Source organism: Homalodisca vitripennis, chromosome 1 (assembly GCF_021130785.1).
Source record: "Homalodisca vitripennis isolate AUS2020 chromosome 1, UT_GWSS_2.1, whole genome shotgun sequence".
Classification (NCBI taxonomy): Eukaryota; Metazoa; Arthropoda; class Insecta; order Hemiptera; family Cicadellidae; genus Homalodisca; species Homalodisca vitripennis.
The window spans coordinates 141,778,361-141,798,139 of NC_060207.1; the positions used below are offsets into that span (position 1 = coordinate 141,778,361).

The following is a 19,779-nucleotide window of genomic DNA, read 5'->3' on the forward strand; positions in this document are numbered from 1 at the left end:
CAGAAATGCCTTAAACCGGAAGAAAAATACAATGACTGGAATTAAAAACTGTTTTTAAACCGATGTAATCTTCTCAGGCCTACAAACACACGCGGGCATGCACACATGTACGTACGCACGCGCGCACGCGCACGCACACACACACACATTATGGGTGCAACAATGCTAACTCAACTATTGCAGCGGAAATAAAATTTATTCCAACCACAAATGCTTCTACACGCACAAAGCCTGACGTAAGCTCTAGTTGCTAGTTCCCTTATCCTTACAAAGGTAATTACGGGAAGAATGTGGGTACTCCTAGTTCATTTTACTGTAAGATTAAATTATATTGTTGTATTATTTCTTACAAGTATGTATACTGAAATAGTTAATATATAAATTAAAAGTATACCATATAATATATAAATAAGTAAATGTTAAACGTTGTTCACACTACATAAATATGGTTCTAAATTGTAAACAGTTCATAGCTTGTAATATGGCTGGTTTTATATGCGTCAACATACCACAATACACGCAAAAACCTCTACAAATCTATCATAAAAGGATCAGATAGGCCCTTATCAGCCCAATACCTCTCTGTGGGCCATAACGTCCCATATCTCGTAGTTGACGTTTTGTATTACTGATACACAAAGTATGCGTCATAAAGTGTAATGAAACTGCTCGGGGGGCACGTTTTATATCAGGCAAACATTCAACACTGGTTAAAATAAGTCCGTATTTTAGGAGGCATATCGAATAGTTTCCATCGCTAAACCAGCCAACATCGTGTATAGTGACTAAATACCGCATCACACACACACAATAGATCACTCTCTCGTGCTCGGTACGACCAGAGCTGCCTGAGTGTTGCAATTGCCAACAAGTTGATTCAGTGTACATTGTTTAATCAATTCGGTTACAGAATGTACTCTATCATTATATAGAGTACATTTCAGGTAAAATGTGGATGTTTCGTAGTTTCATTACGGTTGGGTTTCCAAATTTCGTGATATAAGTGTTGGAATCCTGGTGAGCACAGTCGACTAATTTGAATACATAGTACGTGCCAAGGCATTTTCACGTATACGTGTCACCAATACATATTCTCATTTTATGTACACTAATTGTATACAACACATTAAGAATGGTAGTTAATACTGAAGAATTTCCTGTAACCCCCATAATCAAGTTTTGAAAAAATAACATCAGCGAATTCAGTACTCGGCATTAAGAACCAATAAAAAAACCTTACCTTAGATACGTAAGATAAACTCTTAAAAGAAAATATTTAGAAATGCTAAGAATATGAAACCATTTATTTTTAAATGTTTGAGAAAGATACTCACTGTTAATATGTCTCCCAATATACTTATTACTACGCTTAGTAATACGTTGTATATATGTTGTTTGTATAATGTATAAATCGAGGTTTGTGATATATCGATCTAAAACATTTATACAATATTAATTATTATTTATAAATTTAACAGTAGATTACCCTAAAAAGTTGCCTTTAGACTTTACAGGAGTAGTATAATCTGCATGGGAAAATACTTTCCCGCCGTGTATGTTTATTTAACGATATTGCAGTCAATACCAATTTTATATACGTGTATTTTGGAATACTGACCAAAAACCGGTAGGCTAAGCAAGTAAAGCAATTAGAATAAGATAAATATTAACGTCTATACACTTGTGTTATTGAAAAATATATCGAATGAACAACTTGTTTTCATTACATTATTCATCTATTTAGTACAAATTATACGCTTGTATTATTAGTTTAAGAGCTATAAAGGTTGTATTAATATAATAAATATTAATCAAATTTGAATATTATTTGTTTTGTGTAGGTAAAACCAATAAAACACTGTACAATAGTATTACTATCTAACTTCTAAACTATTTTTAATACCACTTGGCTGAAGGGTGGTAAATTAACTTTCCAACGTATTTTGCTACTCTGTGAGGATGTAATTGAGAGGGGCTTGCGCAAGACATCTGATAACACGTGGAGTGCATAGAGAAAAATTTGATTAGTGAAGGTAACAGTATTGATGAATGATTGACAATAATTCCTAACTATTCAATTTTATTGAGCTTAAACGTCATTTTTATGGTTTATACGGTGCCATATGAAGAGTAAAATTGAACAGTTTGCACTAATTATAAATGCTGTAATATATTGAAAATTATACTATATGAAATCAGTAAACACGTGACACAAACAAACGTTTTTGTTATAGAGAAAGGAGAAAGTCAGATCAAACGGCCTAATACAGTTACGTAACGACTTGTTTATCTGATACATTTTTTAAAGTTCTTCAGTCTTGAATTAGTTTTTAAAACTTCCTACAAAGAATACCAAAGTTCACAACCAACTGAACTTTTTAATCTCGAGTACCGTTGGGTAATTTCCTCTAACATTCAATGTGAGCTTCTTTGAGCGCATTTTCTCTCCGAAACGTTAACAACTTTGCCTGCAACAAAATTATTTCAGTTATTATATTTTGTTATTATAACAACTGAAAAATTCTATTAAGGGACTTATTACAAAATTACAAAACCTTATAGAAGCATTTTTACAAATAGTTAAAAGGGTTTTAAAAAGTTCTTGTTATTCACTTTTCTAATATTTTATTTCTCTTACACTCTAATATAAGAAATTAATAATAGAATGTTTATTGGAATATATTAAATTCCAAATGCTTTTTCTTCATATGACAAATGATCAGATTTACTTTATGCATTCCAATTAATATCCAACACACCAGTAGGGAAAACATTTACTTAGGTTAAGTTGTGAGATTGTAAATATACAATTAGTTTGAGGATTTAGTTCTAAATCAACTTAATTGAATTGAGCTTTTTTAATAACTGAAATGATAAAAACCAAATTTGTGGCTTCAGCCATTCACGTGGTCAGTTGCATACAGCATACAAAATACAGTACGTATTTTTCTTAATCTGTCTCTCAATTTAAAAATGGTTAGAATAATGGGGCATAGGCCTTATTGACCTACACTTGGGTTCGTCAGAATGTGAAAATGCTAGAAACTGATAGATACTTCAATACGTCTAAAATAGCTGTTTTATTGTAAAGTTAGAAGCCCACGAGTTACGATTTGTAGCATTCGTTTTACATTGTTAGGAGGTTAGCTTTTAAATTTTATTTTTGTGAGAGAACTATTTACAGTACATTTATAAGAGAAATTATAAGGAATGTTCTTATTGGAAATTTAAAACCCCTGATCGAGTTGAACACATACATGATAACTCAGGATGTAAGGTTTCTCACACGCATGCACATACACATAAAATAACGACGTGTGTGTCAAAGTCAAGTCTTTTATTGCCGTTGATAATAACACAATGATGTGGCAAAAGTCATACTGAATAAATCAATAATTTTTACATTCGTTCACAATACCACATTCAGACATACAATCGTTACATTCATCCATACCACTTACTCGCCAATTCTCTCCACCGCCAACGCCAGTGTCAGTCTTCTAGATTGGAGGTCTCCCAACTATAATTTAAAAACTCGTCGCCGCTATAGAATGCTTTAGATGCTAAAAAGCGCTTCAGACGAGTTTTTAACGCCTTGGGTGTCTGTACGTTTTTCGTGGAATCAGGCAAACTGTTGATGAAACGGACACCTCCCTGCGAGGGCAGGTGTTCATAAACCACCGTTCTGTGTCGCCCAGTACGGTAGTTGTCTCTGCCTCTCGTTTCATATTCATGCACGTCACGGCCCCTAGTCAGGGCACATTTTTACTTACAGAATAAAACTGCCTCCCAAGATATAGAGACATGGCAGAGTCAACAGCTACAATTTTTTGAAAGCTGGTCTGCACGACTCTCTGAAGTTCATGTTGGCGATTGTTCTGATCACTTTCTTTTGAAGCCTGAAAACTCTCAAAATTTGATTGTTTGAACAAGCTCCCCACAAAATTACTCCGTAGGAAAGATGTGGGTAAATCAGGCCGTAATATGCCGCCATCAGCTCCTGACTTGGGCAGTATTTGGCTAAAGATCTTAAAACATAAGCGCCACATGCTAATTTTGAACAAACTGAAACAATTTGAACATTCCATGTCAAAACTCGATCGAGGTATATTCCAAGGAATTTGGAGGAGTAAACTTCTTCTAATGTGGAGTCTCCCAGCATGACGGAAGGCCCACACCCAACGTCCATTGGCCGCAGGGCGAAATTCAGAAAATTAGATTTTGTGGAATTTGTTGTGAGATTGAGGCTATGAAAGTGTTGCACGCAGGTGCCGTGTTGTTTTGTTAAGGTCAACAAAAGCTTTTTGTTCCAAAACTTCTTTTGATTTTTCGTTAAAACAGAGAGTCGTGTCATCAAAATACTGCACGAGATTCCCGTACAGAAGTGATGATTCGATGTCCTTGACATAGACCAGAAATATGATTGGACTGAGGATGGAGCCTTGGGGAACTCCATATCTCAAATCCAATAGACTTGAAAGGTGATTTGTAATTTGGACAGTCTGTGTTCTATGGCTTAGAAATGATTTAATCCACAGCAGGGGCACACCTCGAATGCCATGAGATTCAAGTTTGTCAAGAAGTGTATTATGGTCAACACAGTCGAATGCTTTGGATAAGTCGAGAAACACACTTATGGTGGGATTCCGACACTCTAACCCCTCTACAACCATTTCGACCAGACTCACCACTGCGTCTACGGTCAATTTTCCCGTTCTGAAGCCAAATTGGTCTTCTGAGAGCTGGTTGTGTTTGCTAAGAAAACAAAGCATTCTTGTCAAAAATAGTTTTTCGAAAATCTTGCTCACAGTTGGCAAAATAGAGACAGGCCGATAATTGTTAAGGGAGCACGGGTCATCTTTTTTGAAAATGGGGTGTACTTTAGCATTTTTCAGGAGGGAGGGGAAAACTCCTGTTTGAAAAGACAGGTTTACCAATTGAGTCAGAGGGCTCACAATATGCTTGGCACAATTATTCAAAATCCACATGGACAATAAATTTAGATCGGTTAATTAGTTTCGAGTTCTTTTTTGTTTTTACTCAGTGGTGTTCTTACAGTCTGGTTTGTAAACTCCAAATATAAACATGGCCAATGATTATTTTTATTTTGTTATGCATCCTTGTGATGTTTGAATCGCAGAAAGGGCACCACTCAAGGCTCAAGGCCATAATTATTAAAAATGTATTATGGATATGCCAATCAAGTCCTCCTATTTAAACGTAACCAGCTAATGAGCATATAATTAATAGTTTGGTTGAATCACAGATAAATTTCAAAACAATATATACTGGAACTAGATAATTCATACCATCAGACTTTGCTGCAAGCACATCATCTCTATACACAGTCTAAGTATAATATATGCCAGAACCTAGTAATATTGCTGTAACTTCCATTCTTGCAAACGCAACTAATTAGTGAGCCTAAGCAACTATCACACCACGGTGCGGAACCCAAACGCTGATAAGCCAAACCTTGTTGCAAAGTATATAAAAGTGACTAAATAAAAACCAGGCATCATCCCCTACAGCAATTCCATGTTTTTCTTTAGATCATAAAGATAAATACAGTAACATATTACAGTTTGAACTATAACTTATATATTACAATTTTCTGCAGCCATTTACCTTTATTAAGATTTAATGTTAAGCCTATGTTACATATTTAAGAGCGTACAACATTATCTCAAATTCCAACTATTTATGTTAGTTATTTCCATTCCTAAACCTATACATATCACGATAGAAAGTAAATGTCCATATTAAGCCCCAACTACATACTTAAATAGAGGACAGAAACTGTACGCTTCAAACAAGTATATGAGAGGTGAAAAACGTAGAGCTAATCTTAAATTGAAGCCCTTTAATTAATGCTGTACAAGATTCACTGTTTCTTAATTGAAAGGGAAGGCTGTTCAATAAGTTGGGATGAAGTACGAAAATCCCTTCCTTCTAACTTTCAGTCTCTCTTTAGTAAAGTGAAAACTTCAATCTTGACGTAAGTAACTTCCACCAAAAGGTTACATGACGAGTGTTTTCCTTAAACAGAGGATGCACTGATCGTGACTACACTTTTGAATATGAAGTTTGTAAGCAGCTTTACCATATAGCGAAGATATATGGTACATAACGTACATCTTTATGAAGATTTTAAGATTAAACCATACCTAATAGGAAAAACATCCTCATTATAATGTTGTACAATGTAAGCATTGTGTTAAAGCATCTCGTATCCATATTAATCCTTAATGTACTACAACAGGCAGACAATAGTCTGTCTAATATTTAGTTACGTGAGTTAGAGCTAATGCAAGTACTACGTTAAACTACACCGGAACACATGTTATCAGTATTGTACCGATTATTCTGTATGGTAGGATCCTATATTAATCCTTAATGTACTACAACAGGCAGAGAATAGTCTGTCTAATATTTAGTTACCTGAGTTAGAGCTAATGCAAGTACTACGTTTAACTACACCGGAACACATGTTATCAGTATTGTACCGATTATTCTGTATGGTAGGATCCTTGCAAAGGCCAGTGCCTTATAAGGGTATAAAGAGTAGTAGTAAAGAAAGCAGACGTTTAAAATAGAGAGCGTGATATATTAGAGAGATCCGAAGTCTGAAAGACTGCATAGCTTTAATATGGAATTGAACATATGAGTAGTTCAATAATATAGGTTTTTATTTTTGTGAGACCTTTCGTACTCTATGAGCACACCATCAGATAATAAATAATAAAATAATAACAATAAATAAATATCTATATTATTGGAGTGTTTGTTTGATATTAATAACTAATTTCCAATAAGAAGAGAGCTTAAAGAATGTAACATCTTTATGTTATTGCACCGTATAAGACTACGGAAAACTCTCCGCTACAGACCTACTTCTCCTATGTATTTTTTGCGTTGTTACTTGAGATGAATGAAAAGTTACATCCACCTTAGTCGCTATATGGGCTCACTAGTATGTACGGTTTCAGGACAATCTCATGTAGTCTTTATCTAATACATTTAAACCCATCTCAGAGATTTCCTTGGTGCAAATGTACAAGAAACTTTAATGAATTGTGATTAATGATCAATACTAGAAACGTGGATACTACTGGCAAAACGTGTGATACATAACGTACTTTGTGAAAATCTGTTAGTTTACTAAGAACACACTAATTTCGCATGCTCAAATATATTGTAATTGTAACTTAATTCCACACGAACGAAAAATATTTATTTTTACAATAACAATTTATTACAGTAAAGCCTGTAATTTAGGTAGAGTAATCATGGAATTGGATAAGTAAAAATATCGTTTTATACAAAAGAAGGGTATTTCATTACTAGAGAAAATGAACATGTTTGTTATGTAATGAATTTCTGATGAGAGAGCCAAGTATAAGACTACATTAATGATATAATACAAAAGGTTTCATTGTATTTTATCCATTTATTTGGCAAGTTCCAATGGGTAAGGAATGACTATATAGTTGTCGTATGTAAATACAAGAGAAAAGAAAAAGATATATAGGTATTTATTCACGTTAAGTATTATAAGTTGTATGCAGTGAGCTACATCAAAGGCAATACTAATACAATTATTCCAGAGAACATTTACAAGTATCCACCCCCAGAGCGGGAAAGGGTCGAACCCACATTTACATAACAATGGCTTAAGTTGTTCAAGCAAAAGGATTTCTGGAGATTAGATTATTTGCAAAGCGCAACAGCCACAACGTTTGTTACAATCATGCTCTTACCAAAGGGTTCTACAAATTATTGAATACTGTCTTATACGGCTCACAAACTATGGCTATATATACACGAGATAAAGTGAATGGAAATTTGTCAAGATTTATTTAATAGTTACTCTCTGTATTATTTACCACTACTAAGCAAAATCAGCAAGTCTGATAATTTTTAAGCGTGATATCTTCTAAAAAATAAGAGAGTAAACAACTAGCAAAAAAGTGAAGTAGAGAGTAAATTAATACAATAGGAGAAAACGACAGCGCTATCTGTAAATTTGGAATGTATTTTGTAGTTACTCCAAGAGCTCACCTAATTGATGTATAGAGTTGGAAGAGGATACATTTTGCAGCATTTATATGCTCTTCTCAATAATATATACTCAACATGTATTATAATGAACATAATATCGTGAAAAACTATTAATAATTTTCACTAAGTTTATTGAAAGCATATATAGTTTAAAATGTTATATTTTCCCACGAATATTCGTACCGATTAAAATATAATATCATAGTAGATGCAAAGGAGTTAATGGTTAAGAAACAGTATTTCTGGCACTCTATTTTCACAAGCAGCCTGTTTTAATATATAATAATACTTAACTTTTATGAAGTGGAATTTTTTTATAGCAAACTTTCCCAACAATGTATAAATAAATTATGTACTCTTTAAAAAACCCTTAGGCTTTTCAAATCCATTTCAATAAATGGTTATTTATGTTAGTTTCATATAATAGTAATATAAATATGGATGAAAATTCATTATTTATATATAATAGGTTACATAATAGGTGAATAAAAATATGTTTTAGATTAATATCACGAAGTTGATAACACTGGATGGAAAAACAAACCAATATTTAATGAGTCAGGTGGCATTAAAGTTTACTATATTTATCTAGACCCAATATGAAAAAAGTCTTTGCACTATATATTCAGCTTGTTTCATAATTACTTGTAAATCAATTGTGCCACTGTAATTTGTAAATGTAGGCCGCTTTAAATGCAATACTACGTGAAAAGTGTATGGTAAAATGTTTTAATAAGAAAACATATGCCATTCACTTAATTGTGGACTTCTTTTGTATACACTTCAATATTGTGTACTCTTCTGCGTTCAGGTTGAGTTGATGTTTGAAACATTTATTACAGCTCTTTAATATGTCTTTCCTGACGAAAAATATTGAACACTTTTCGGTAATGTTCACGAGTTTTTGTATGCATGTAAAGTACAGAGTGGGCCATAAGTCACTTGACAAAAATGCATTGCGACAGGAAGTATTAATTTATTATAATGTATATGTTAAATATAAATGTTTATAATTTTAATTGTCATATCAAATAACAAAGACATACCTTAATTTTGTAATTTTATCCAAAAATATTTAACCAGTCTTTTTCGGAGCTTCAAAATACGTAGTTTCTAGAAGTACCTATATAAGCGTAACATAAGGCTGAACATAGAGATGAAATATTTACAGTATTTAGCCACTATGAAAAGAAACTGAGGAAGTAATATGCTTTTAGTGACATTTCATTAAGTTATGAATATTTAAAAATGTATAATTTCCTGAAGTCATATTATCACATACGCTAAAGTAGTATATACATTTAGATTATATGGCTTTAGGAAGTTAGTGTTTGAGTAGTTTTTTAATGTTTTTTTAAAGGAACAGATTTATTACGGAACATACACAATTAAAATAGCTATATCATGTATTCTTTTATCAGAACACGCAATAAACGTATAGTATTCAATACATTCGTTGTAAGTAAAACCAAATATTAAGAATTTTAATAATTTAAATGGGACTTGGACAAGGCTTCCTACTTAATCTGATCCGTTGTTGATAGTTTAGATGAACAGCACTTAAACATGTTGAAGTTGTACGCTTGTCATTAGCAAAGTCCTCGATCAACACCAACTCGTTGTGCATAAATAACCGGTCGTTTCCTCTAGCTTCTTCTTCCGTTACTTAAAAATGTTAGTCTATAAACACAAATATCAATTAAACTCAGCAATATCGCCAATTTATGTAGATTAATGATAAAAACTAAACAAAATAAAATGTTTAATTTTTGGTTTCAAGGTAAGTCTAGAACCTGAATTGTTACGTTTTGTATGGTTCAGGACGAGAATACTTAACATCTAAATAAACAAGTTTCCAAACAGATGATATGAAAGCTGTAGCTAATCATGAAATGCAACTGATATAAGAGATTATTTCTATCAGCAAAAGTTATGTGGAAACATTTATTGTTTTTTCTGTACTAAATGAATATAAAGCAATCTATGATTAATCCTTTATATTACAACCTGGACTTTAAATAATGCTGTTCTTGAATGGTCAAAACGGATGAATCATAACGCTCCGATATGGTATCTGTGTCTTATTCTGACAGGTATCTAACTTAAAAAATGGTCCAAGAACAAAAAAAGAAACAAGAAACTGGCCTTAACAAAATCTCAGAACATTGAAAAGTTAAAATTTACGTTCACTCAGTAACATGCTTTAGTTTCAGAAACTTGTTGGAGAATATATGCACTAGTTTTGAAATACCTCTTCGTATCGACGAGATTTTGTGTGTCATTAACATTTACTGATGGCAAGTTTTAAAAAGACTTTTACTCAAATTTTACTTTTAAACTGTTACGATTATTTAAATTATAAACTACGTAAAACTTAAAGTATTTTTTCACAATCCAAATTAATTTTTAAATTTTAAATGACTCTAACTCAAAGTTATTAAATCAAATGTTAATACCATTGGCATAGTAAATATGTTCTTTATTGGTTGAAAATTAACATTTGAAACCAACATAGTACTTAACATTGTAGCAAATCCCCTAAGTGAATACCAACTTAAAAAGTAAAATCCATCATAGTATTGGAAATATAAATAGATTAGTGAAGTGGTGAAAATGGCTTAGATTAGAGTAAATTAGAGCTGAATTTAATGTAACCTGTAACATGTAACCCAATAGCTCAACAGACCGTGTCAAAAATTTGAAAAATCATGGGATAATTTTAAATTTTCTTTTATATAATAATAGAAAATAGCTTTTTCCCAATAAGAAGAGCTACCCCTTCAATAAAATTTCGAACATCACGTCTACGTAGCTCAAATGACTTCGTGTCAAAATATAAAAAAATATTAGATAATTGTGAATTTTTCTTTTATGAAATAATAGAAAATACGAAGTCTTGTTTTACAATATACAATAGCACTCAGCAGAAGATAGCGGGCTATAAATGATATAGGCTAATACATATATTTAAATGCGCGCCACAATATATATGTATATACATTCAATCTCGGTACCGGTAGGAAAATGTACAGATTAGTTTAGAAAAGACTTTTTAGGTTAAACACATTTTACGTGGGCTAAACCAGGCACAATAAATTTATGTTTGTAAAAACAATATAAAGAAACTGTTTTAAAAACATATAAAGTGGGTCTAATTATTGATTCAGCTTATAATTTTAGTTTTAAGATACTAAAAATTAACTATTGAAAAAAATTATGTGACGTTTCTCTACAAAAAGTACCCCAATTGCTTTCAGAACCTAAATTGCCTGTGACAAAGACCGAAGCTAGTACTTACGTCAGTGAAACCCCATAGTGGCACATCACTAACCACAGATGTCGAGGTATCAAGGTAAAAGTACAATTTGATCAGTAATACTGGGGAAAATGGTGCTTGGAATGGAAGGGGATCCTAATAATTAAATGGTTTAGCAAGAATGCACGTGTAAGAGAATCCTCCCCCGCCCGCAAAATACGGTAGAGTCAGGAATAGAAATAGAATCCACTAGTTCCAAGGTGTTATACCGTTCCAAGTAAGGCTCACTACTCTTTCCGAGGGTGATTTTAAAGAAGGCAGTACCAATCCACCCGGTAGACCTTTATTTTTAAGAGGTCGCCTATTTTATAATGCTAGAAGTGAAAATGTACTCTTGATGACATGGGGCTATGTAAATATGAGAACGGGTCAGATGTGGACACAAGAATGCAATTTATAATTATATGCCAGATGTTACAGCTACCTAACACTCTATAAAGTCAAGACTGAAGTTTCTATGCTTAAAAATCTATATAACATTGTTAAAATATATTGATAGCTATTAATCTTTGGATTATGATTTAATGTCACCTGCTGAAAATTAGCTGACGCTAGATGTCGTTCATAATTAATTGTTCTCTATTCACATTGACTTAAAATTATATACCGTACGTATGTATCTCAGATTCATTAGGTCTTTTTTTAATTTAAGTTTTCTCTTCAAATAACATTTGAAGGTATTAAATGTTGCAAATTACAACTAAGATATATACAAACGTGTGATATTTGTAAAATAAGCATAACAGTTTATTTAATATTTAAACACTCAAAGTTCATTCCGTTACATTTATGTATTTTTAAAATTAAAATTTTAAGGAGAGGAAAAATTCGAACGAGAACAGCTTTTTATACTTTTATGTGCGAAACCAAATGGAAAAAATTATATTTTATTGTTAGCACAAAAACTATGATTGTGGAAAGGAAAACCTACTGTGAATAAATGGAGCACACGAAAGTAATTTGGACTTTACTGTTGTGAGATTGATAAATGGTCAAAGTTAAAGTCCCATTATGAGGGATTTGCTGACACGGCTACAAGTCTGCCAACTTTTGGGCAAATAAAAACAGTTGAAAAATATTTCATCAAGTTTACATTATTGATTTCTGTTTGACCTTTACAATTTTTAATAACACGTAAATAATAGTATATTTTAGTTCTAAGTACACAGAGGCAATATAAAACATACTTTACTGGGTTAATGATAATCTGCACTTCATTTTATGATCTATAAATTAACATCTTCATGCCATTGGCGTTTCCCCACTCCCTCGAGTAGTCAACTGAAAGTCGTAAACATGTAAATCAAGTTGCATTTAATGGATTATTTTAGTTTAAAAACATTATGTGTAATACAGTTTATTCAGACAGTTTATTTTAAGTTAAGGGCAAAATACGTAACTTTTGATCATTGAATACTAAGTAGCATACCTTTGCTAAGTATTAAGCAAATGATTCATTATCAATTGACTTTGGATTGAAAACATTATAACAATAACATTCAACAGTAGTAATGTCATACAAATATACATGAGAATCAACCATCCCATCTGAAAATCAATTAAAAACATAAAGTTCTTTTAGATCCACTATATCTTGAATTGAAACCTTAGTTTTAGATATATAAAATAGTTACAGAAATGAAACTATATAAATACACTATATTTCTATGTAAGTATGTGTGTATGTAATGCCTAAATTATATATATATATATATATATATATATATATATATATATAATTTATATATATATATACATACATTAATATATATATTATAATAACTCCACTTATAGGGTTATCTATATATATATATTAATGTAATGAAAGTAACTAAAACCCTTTTAAAAATCTTTTTATTACATACACGTGTTTCGGTTTTTAACCATCATCAGTGTACATTAACCTCTAAATAAATAATAAACAATTAGATATAAACATGTGGACCTTTTAAACATGTGTTAAATTTAAATGACAGTTGTAATTTTCTTATTAGTAATCTGTATTTAATATTTTGATTTTTTTTTTTTTTTCAAAAATTGGATCTGTATTATTTTTCTGATTACTATTTAAAATGTTATTGTGATCTTTATTATAATTTGGATAAATATGTAATTCTTTTTTTGTATTTAATTTATCTCCTTTCCTTTCTATATCTAAAATTTCCATGTTCTTTTCAATATTTGCGTAGTTATGGTCAGTCTCCAATAAGTGTTCAGCAAAATTTGATTTAATTGTAGACATGTTATTTGTTTTCAAAGCTTGTATGTGTTCTTTAAACCGTTTATTAAAATTTCTTCCAGTTTGCCGAATATAATAGCTTTCACAGTCACAACAGTTAATTTAGTGTACTTCAGATTGTTTGTATAATTCCTGTTTGTCATAATTTATATATATATATATATATATATATATATATATATATATATATATATATTTACAAACATACATGCCTGTATTTACAAAAGATATACTTATCTCATGAAGTCCTGTAAAATTATATGATTTACATTTAATACTTTCAATTATATCTTACAAGTCAACCTGAAGAATCAACGTTGAGTTATAAAATATGTTTGGTCTAAAACTAGTGTACATACCATCATTTGCCGGTATACTGGAATATTGGCTTATACCGCAAGCCACTACCTTTTATGCGAATAATATTACTCGTAAATAAATTTATTTCAGTAGGTTTCAATACTGCTTCTTACTTTGTCATATTCAAATTGAAATAAAACAATGTATTTCACACTAGGTTAAAACTATGAAAAAGATATGTAGTTGTACTCGTACACATTTTGACATAAATTTAATAACTTCAACGCATTTCAGAGATACCCCTTCAATTGTAGTACATGCAGTAATAAATAGTTAAGGCTTTGTATTTTAAATATATACAATTTGAAACACGAATAGCGTTTTACCAATAGTTATATACATAATTGTTTGATTTATACTCTACTTTAATATTTTAAATGTAAATATTTCATGGAATTGCTGTCTGTAAAGTACCCAACTGTAGTTATTCTGTGTAACATTGTTTCATCCAATCAATTTTGTCCAGCTCAATAGCAATAAAATAATCCTTTAAGTACTTGCTTTGCTTTAAGCTCAATTGTTAACTTTTCCAATGTCTCTAGTCTTATTTTCCAGGTTTTATATAACAAAAGAACCAATTACACGTATAAAACACTTTAATAAACTGATATTAAAAATCGGAATACCATTTAGAGTTTTGGTTATGAACTGAATTAATAATAAAGGACTGAAAACAATTCTATTGACAAAAATGAAAAATTATATTATCCTGAAGAGGATTTGTATCCGGAAACCTACTGAAACCAGACAACGATTTCGTTTTGCAGATCATCGCTTGAAATAATGTTAGGCGAATTCTACGATGCGCAGGATACAACGAGACACGTTACACCTGGATCACCTCGTCTGATCCTTCCCATCCTTTAGCCCTCAGCTTCAGATATCAGTAACTCTGCAGCATCCGATGTGTTCCAAATAACATGTATTGTTGTACTAACAAACACGTCTCACTAACATTTGAATATGCAAACTCACTAACACAATACGTCCTCAATAAATTTCATTTATGATTTTTTTACAAGTTTAACCATGGAAATTGTCAAAAATACCAGTGTATGTACGCCTGACTACATTGCTTTATATCAAAACTCTGATTTTATGTTTGTTCGTTTTCACGACATAATATATTGAGTATTTATTCATAATCAATTAAATATTTTCACACTTTAGGGCTTTCCAAAATTATCTTTCTGACAGCGACACTTTAAAACAGTACGAAATAGTTTCTAAAAAACACTCGTTTTCTAAAATGCATTTGGTATACTATTTTTAAATTGACTAACCTGTTGAACAGTTCGATGTTAAAGAAGACATATTCTCCACTGTCCACCATGTTGAGTTCATCGGCAGCCAACATAATCTCTCGTACAGTCAACGGATCAGCACACACCACCACAACTGCAACATAATACTATAGGTAATGCTGGGGACATAGCTCTGTACTTTGATACATAACCATTACAATGATCTCTCGTACAGTCAACGGATCAGCACACACCACCACAACTGCAACATAATACTATAGGTAATGCTGGGGACATAGCTTTGTACTTTGATACATAACCATTACAATGATCTCTCGTACAGTCAACGGATCAGCACACACCACCACAACTGCAACATAATACTATAGGTAATGCTGGGTACATAGCTCTGTACTTTGATACATAACCATTACAATGATCTCTCGTACAGTCAACGGATCAGCACACACCACCACAACTGCAACATAATACTATAGGTAACGCTGGGGACATAGCTCAGTACTTTGATACATAACCATTACAATGATCTCTCGTACAGTCAACGGATCAGCACACACCACCACAACTGCAACATAATACTATAGGTAACGCTGGGGACATAGCTCAGTACTTTGATACATAACCATTACAATGATCTCTCGTACAGTCAACGGATCAGCACACACCACCACAACTGCAACATAATACTATAGGTAACGCTGGGGACATAGCTCAGTACTTTGATACATAACCATTACAATGATCTCTCGTACAGTCAACGGATCAGCACACACCACCACAACTGCAACATAATACTATAGGTAATGCTGGGGACATAGCTCTGTACTTTGATACATAACCATTACAATGATCTCTCGTACAGTCAACGGATCAGCACACACCACCACAACTGCAACATAATACTATAGGTAATGTTGGGGACATAGCTTTGTACTTTGATACATAACCATTACAATGATTTCTCGTACAGTCAACGGATCAGCACACACCACCACAACTGCAACATAATACTATAGGTAATGTTGGGGACATAGCTTTGTACTTTGATACATAACCATTACAATGATTTCTCGTACAGTCAACGGATCAGCACACAAACCACCACAACTGCAACATAATACTATAGGTAATGCTGGGGACATAGCTCTGTACTTTGATACATAACCATTACAATGATCTCTCGTACAGTCAACGGATCAGCACACACCACCACAACTGCAACATAATACTATAGGTAATGCTGGGGACATAGCTCTGTACTTTGATACATAACCATTACAATGATCTCTCGTACAGTCAACGGATCAGCACACACCACCACAACTGCAACATAATACTATAGGTAATGTTGGGGACATAGCTTTGTACTTTGATACGTAACCATTACAATGATTTCTCGTACAGTCAACGGATCAGCACACACCACCACAACTGCAACATAATACTATAGGTAATGTTGGGGACATAGCTTTGTACTTTGATACGTAACCATTACAATGATTTCTCGTACAGTCAACGGATCAGCACACACCACCACAACTGCAACATAGCCTAATACTATAGGTAGTGCTGGGACATAGCTCTGTACTTTGATACATAACCATTACAATGATCCTCCAGTTCTAGTAAGCACTGTTCTAGTAGTCTGAATGTGGGAGCATCAGGCGCCTTAAGTGAAATTGAATACACAATTGTGAAACAATACAAATACAATGGTGAAAGTTATTATATTTAAAATACCTGTAGGATATCAAGGTTATGTAAAGACGAATGTATGAGAAATAGTTAAATTATCTAGGGCCGTAATAATGTAACCATAGTACATAACGGAAATCTAATATTACTAACGGACGAAAACATAGACATCAAAGGTTAGAATTATTCTATATTCTCTTAACGATTTATCGGTAGAATACGTAACCTATACAGGTATAATCAATATTTTAAAACATACGGAAGCCAAATATTTAACTATTATTTAACACATTTTTCTATGAAGCTCACTTAAATAATTCGCTCAACATAATAAATTTGTAAAATAGCCAGAAGCTCAACGTTTTACTAATTTAATAACACCTATAAATACGTGTCTGAAATCGTATAAAAGTTCATAGCGATCACAGAAGTGATTTTTGGATTTCAACAGAATTTTCTATTTACCTTACCTTGTATTTATACCCAGACATTAACATTTAAAATATAAATTGAAGATAAATATACATTTGTGTCACAAAAGGGCAGTAAAATACAAAATTACTTGACAAAAACAGTTTTACGTTTAAAATATACATTTTTGTCACAAAAGGGCAGTTAAAACACAAAATTACTTGACAAAAACCGTATAAGCTATTGTTGTATATTCTTGATCAATTAGGCTTATTAACGTTACGAGGGAATTTTCCACTAAATTAGCAATATAAATATTAAAAAATGCAGAACCAATGCAGCGCCAGATAAGAAAGAGAATTAGATATTGCTTAAGATCCCCCAACATAGAATGGCAGCTTTCAAACACCAGCCCTTCTTGATCTCAAGCTGGGATCAAGCCTATAAATAGCCTCCCACAGGCACTAAAAACGGGATAAAAATTATTCAAAGCTCGACTAAAAACAACAGCGCTGATTAATTTTGCTTTTAACTCAGTCGGCGAGTTCATGGATCAACCCTGGGAGGTTTAGCTATTGGGGCGACTTGTGTTCCTTGGGGAGAGTCCCACGTAGTTTTGTAATATAAGTGTTATTCCTGTGTGCAAATATGTGAAAGGTTGAGTAAGCCATGTATCAGTTTTAAGTGCAGTAAGCGCATTTTATTGTAATTTACTTTTATTTTAATGTGAACCCCAAACATTTTTAATTAAATGAAACAAGAACAATTTTTTGTACATAAACTATTTTATCAGATTTTTTTAGTTTGAAAAATACGTTACTTTTATTAACGATTTTTATTCACGCATCGTTGATTGTTATATAATTATTGCAATATATTTCCTATAAGAATTATAGAAATAACACTATTTTTCATATAACTGCTATAAACATTTAGTGTAAAATAGTATAAATAATACATCTTTGAAACGAAAATATTGAAATTTTCTTTTAACTCTAAAAGGATGTGAGAAACAAGTTTAATAAATCTCAAGCTATAGTAGCCTTCGGCAGGAAGGGAGATGGTAAACTAATTAGAAGGATATGTGGATACTTGAATATTTGAGGTCTAATTAGGAGTACATATAGCGGATGCCTTTTGTAGGTGTTACAGAATTTATTGGGCTTCAGGAACTTATTTCAGAACCAAACAAAATACTGTCATACAAATTTTACAGTTTTTTCTAGCTATCTCAACAAAAAGGGTTTTGATTTATATTAAAACTTATAATACTACGTAAAATATGTTCTTTTATTTGTTGTCGTTATTACGATTTATAGAGTTGACAGTTTTAATCTTTGAGTAAAACTTGATGATTTATTATATGTTAACTATAAAAATACGTTGTTCATTCATTCTTCAGTAAACCTAAATATTCACAAGAACTAAAAATCTAAATTGTTCAATAACAGCTATTTAAATCTATATTACTGTAATACCCAAATATCACTTGTTAATTGCAAATTTATTGTTTAAATATATTAATATCCATTAAAAAGGTGCGAAAAATTTTAATCGTCTTCATAGATGAAATAATTTAATTTTATATTTGAAAATACAGGTATACGTCATTCATTGATTCATAGTTTTATTTCAAGTACTATTTTAAATATTTTAGATTTTGGTTTTAATTTCGGTTGTTACTTGTAAAAATTATCATCACATCTTTACTTATCGCTGCGGCACATCATAAAAGCAGCAAGGACTCTTTAAGATGTTTCTTCGTGTTGATATTATTTCTTTACCTCAATTTATGTTTCACATTGAATTCATTCAAATCGCTTGAGGTTAAATTTTATAAAAATTGAAAACCTCTATACAGCACGACCTTTCATTATGAGGACAGTTAGAACTTGTGCCTTTATAATATCAAGAAACCAATCGATGAGAGATAAATAGTTGGTTAAATTATATAACGATGCTCAATATACTTGTATATAAACCATATTAATACGCACTTAAAAAAAAAACATAAACAAATTATATGAAACAGGTATACATCATAATGCAACTTTAATATCATATTTCATAGCCACTGCGGCAAGTAAAATGTACCTTTCTTTTGAGTTGGGTGGGAGAAGTGTTCAATTTTATAGAGAATTTTATGTTTCCAAACGTCAGAGCTTGTTGTTCGACATTAATTTAATTCCAAAATTTATAGCAGAGCAAGGTTGCTACTCCAATGATGGAAGACAGGCACAAACTTTTTTTAACTTGGAAACATTGCAGGACTTGTAGGTTGTTTTAGATAGTCAACCTTTCACCTTATACATCGTATACTTTTCACAGCGTATATATTGGAACATGCAAAACTATTACACCGTATTGTCAGAATAGCTCCCAGTAGTAGAACTGGAAAAATTAATAAAGGCTGTGGTTGAGAAGCATAAACA

At 31.9% G+C, this 19,779-nt stretch overlaps 1 protein-coding gene across 3 annotated transcripts in view; it reads right to left on the minus strand.

The window, feature by feature from the left end:
* The window catches only part of LOC124372502 (atrial natriuretic peptide receptor 1), an 884,633-nt gene that overhangs the window by 236,245 nt on the left and 628,609 nt on the right, over window positions 1–19,779 (minus strand). For all 3 annotated transcript variants that reach the window (XM_046830913.1, XM_046830916.1, XM_046830906.1), the window contains one exon: window positions 15,260–15,374. In XM_046830913.1, coding sequence (XP_046686869.1) covers window positions 15,260–15,374 — 115 coding nt within the window. The remainder of the gene's footprint in view (window positions 1–15,259; window positions 15,375–19,779) is intronic.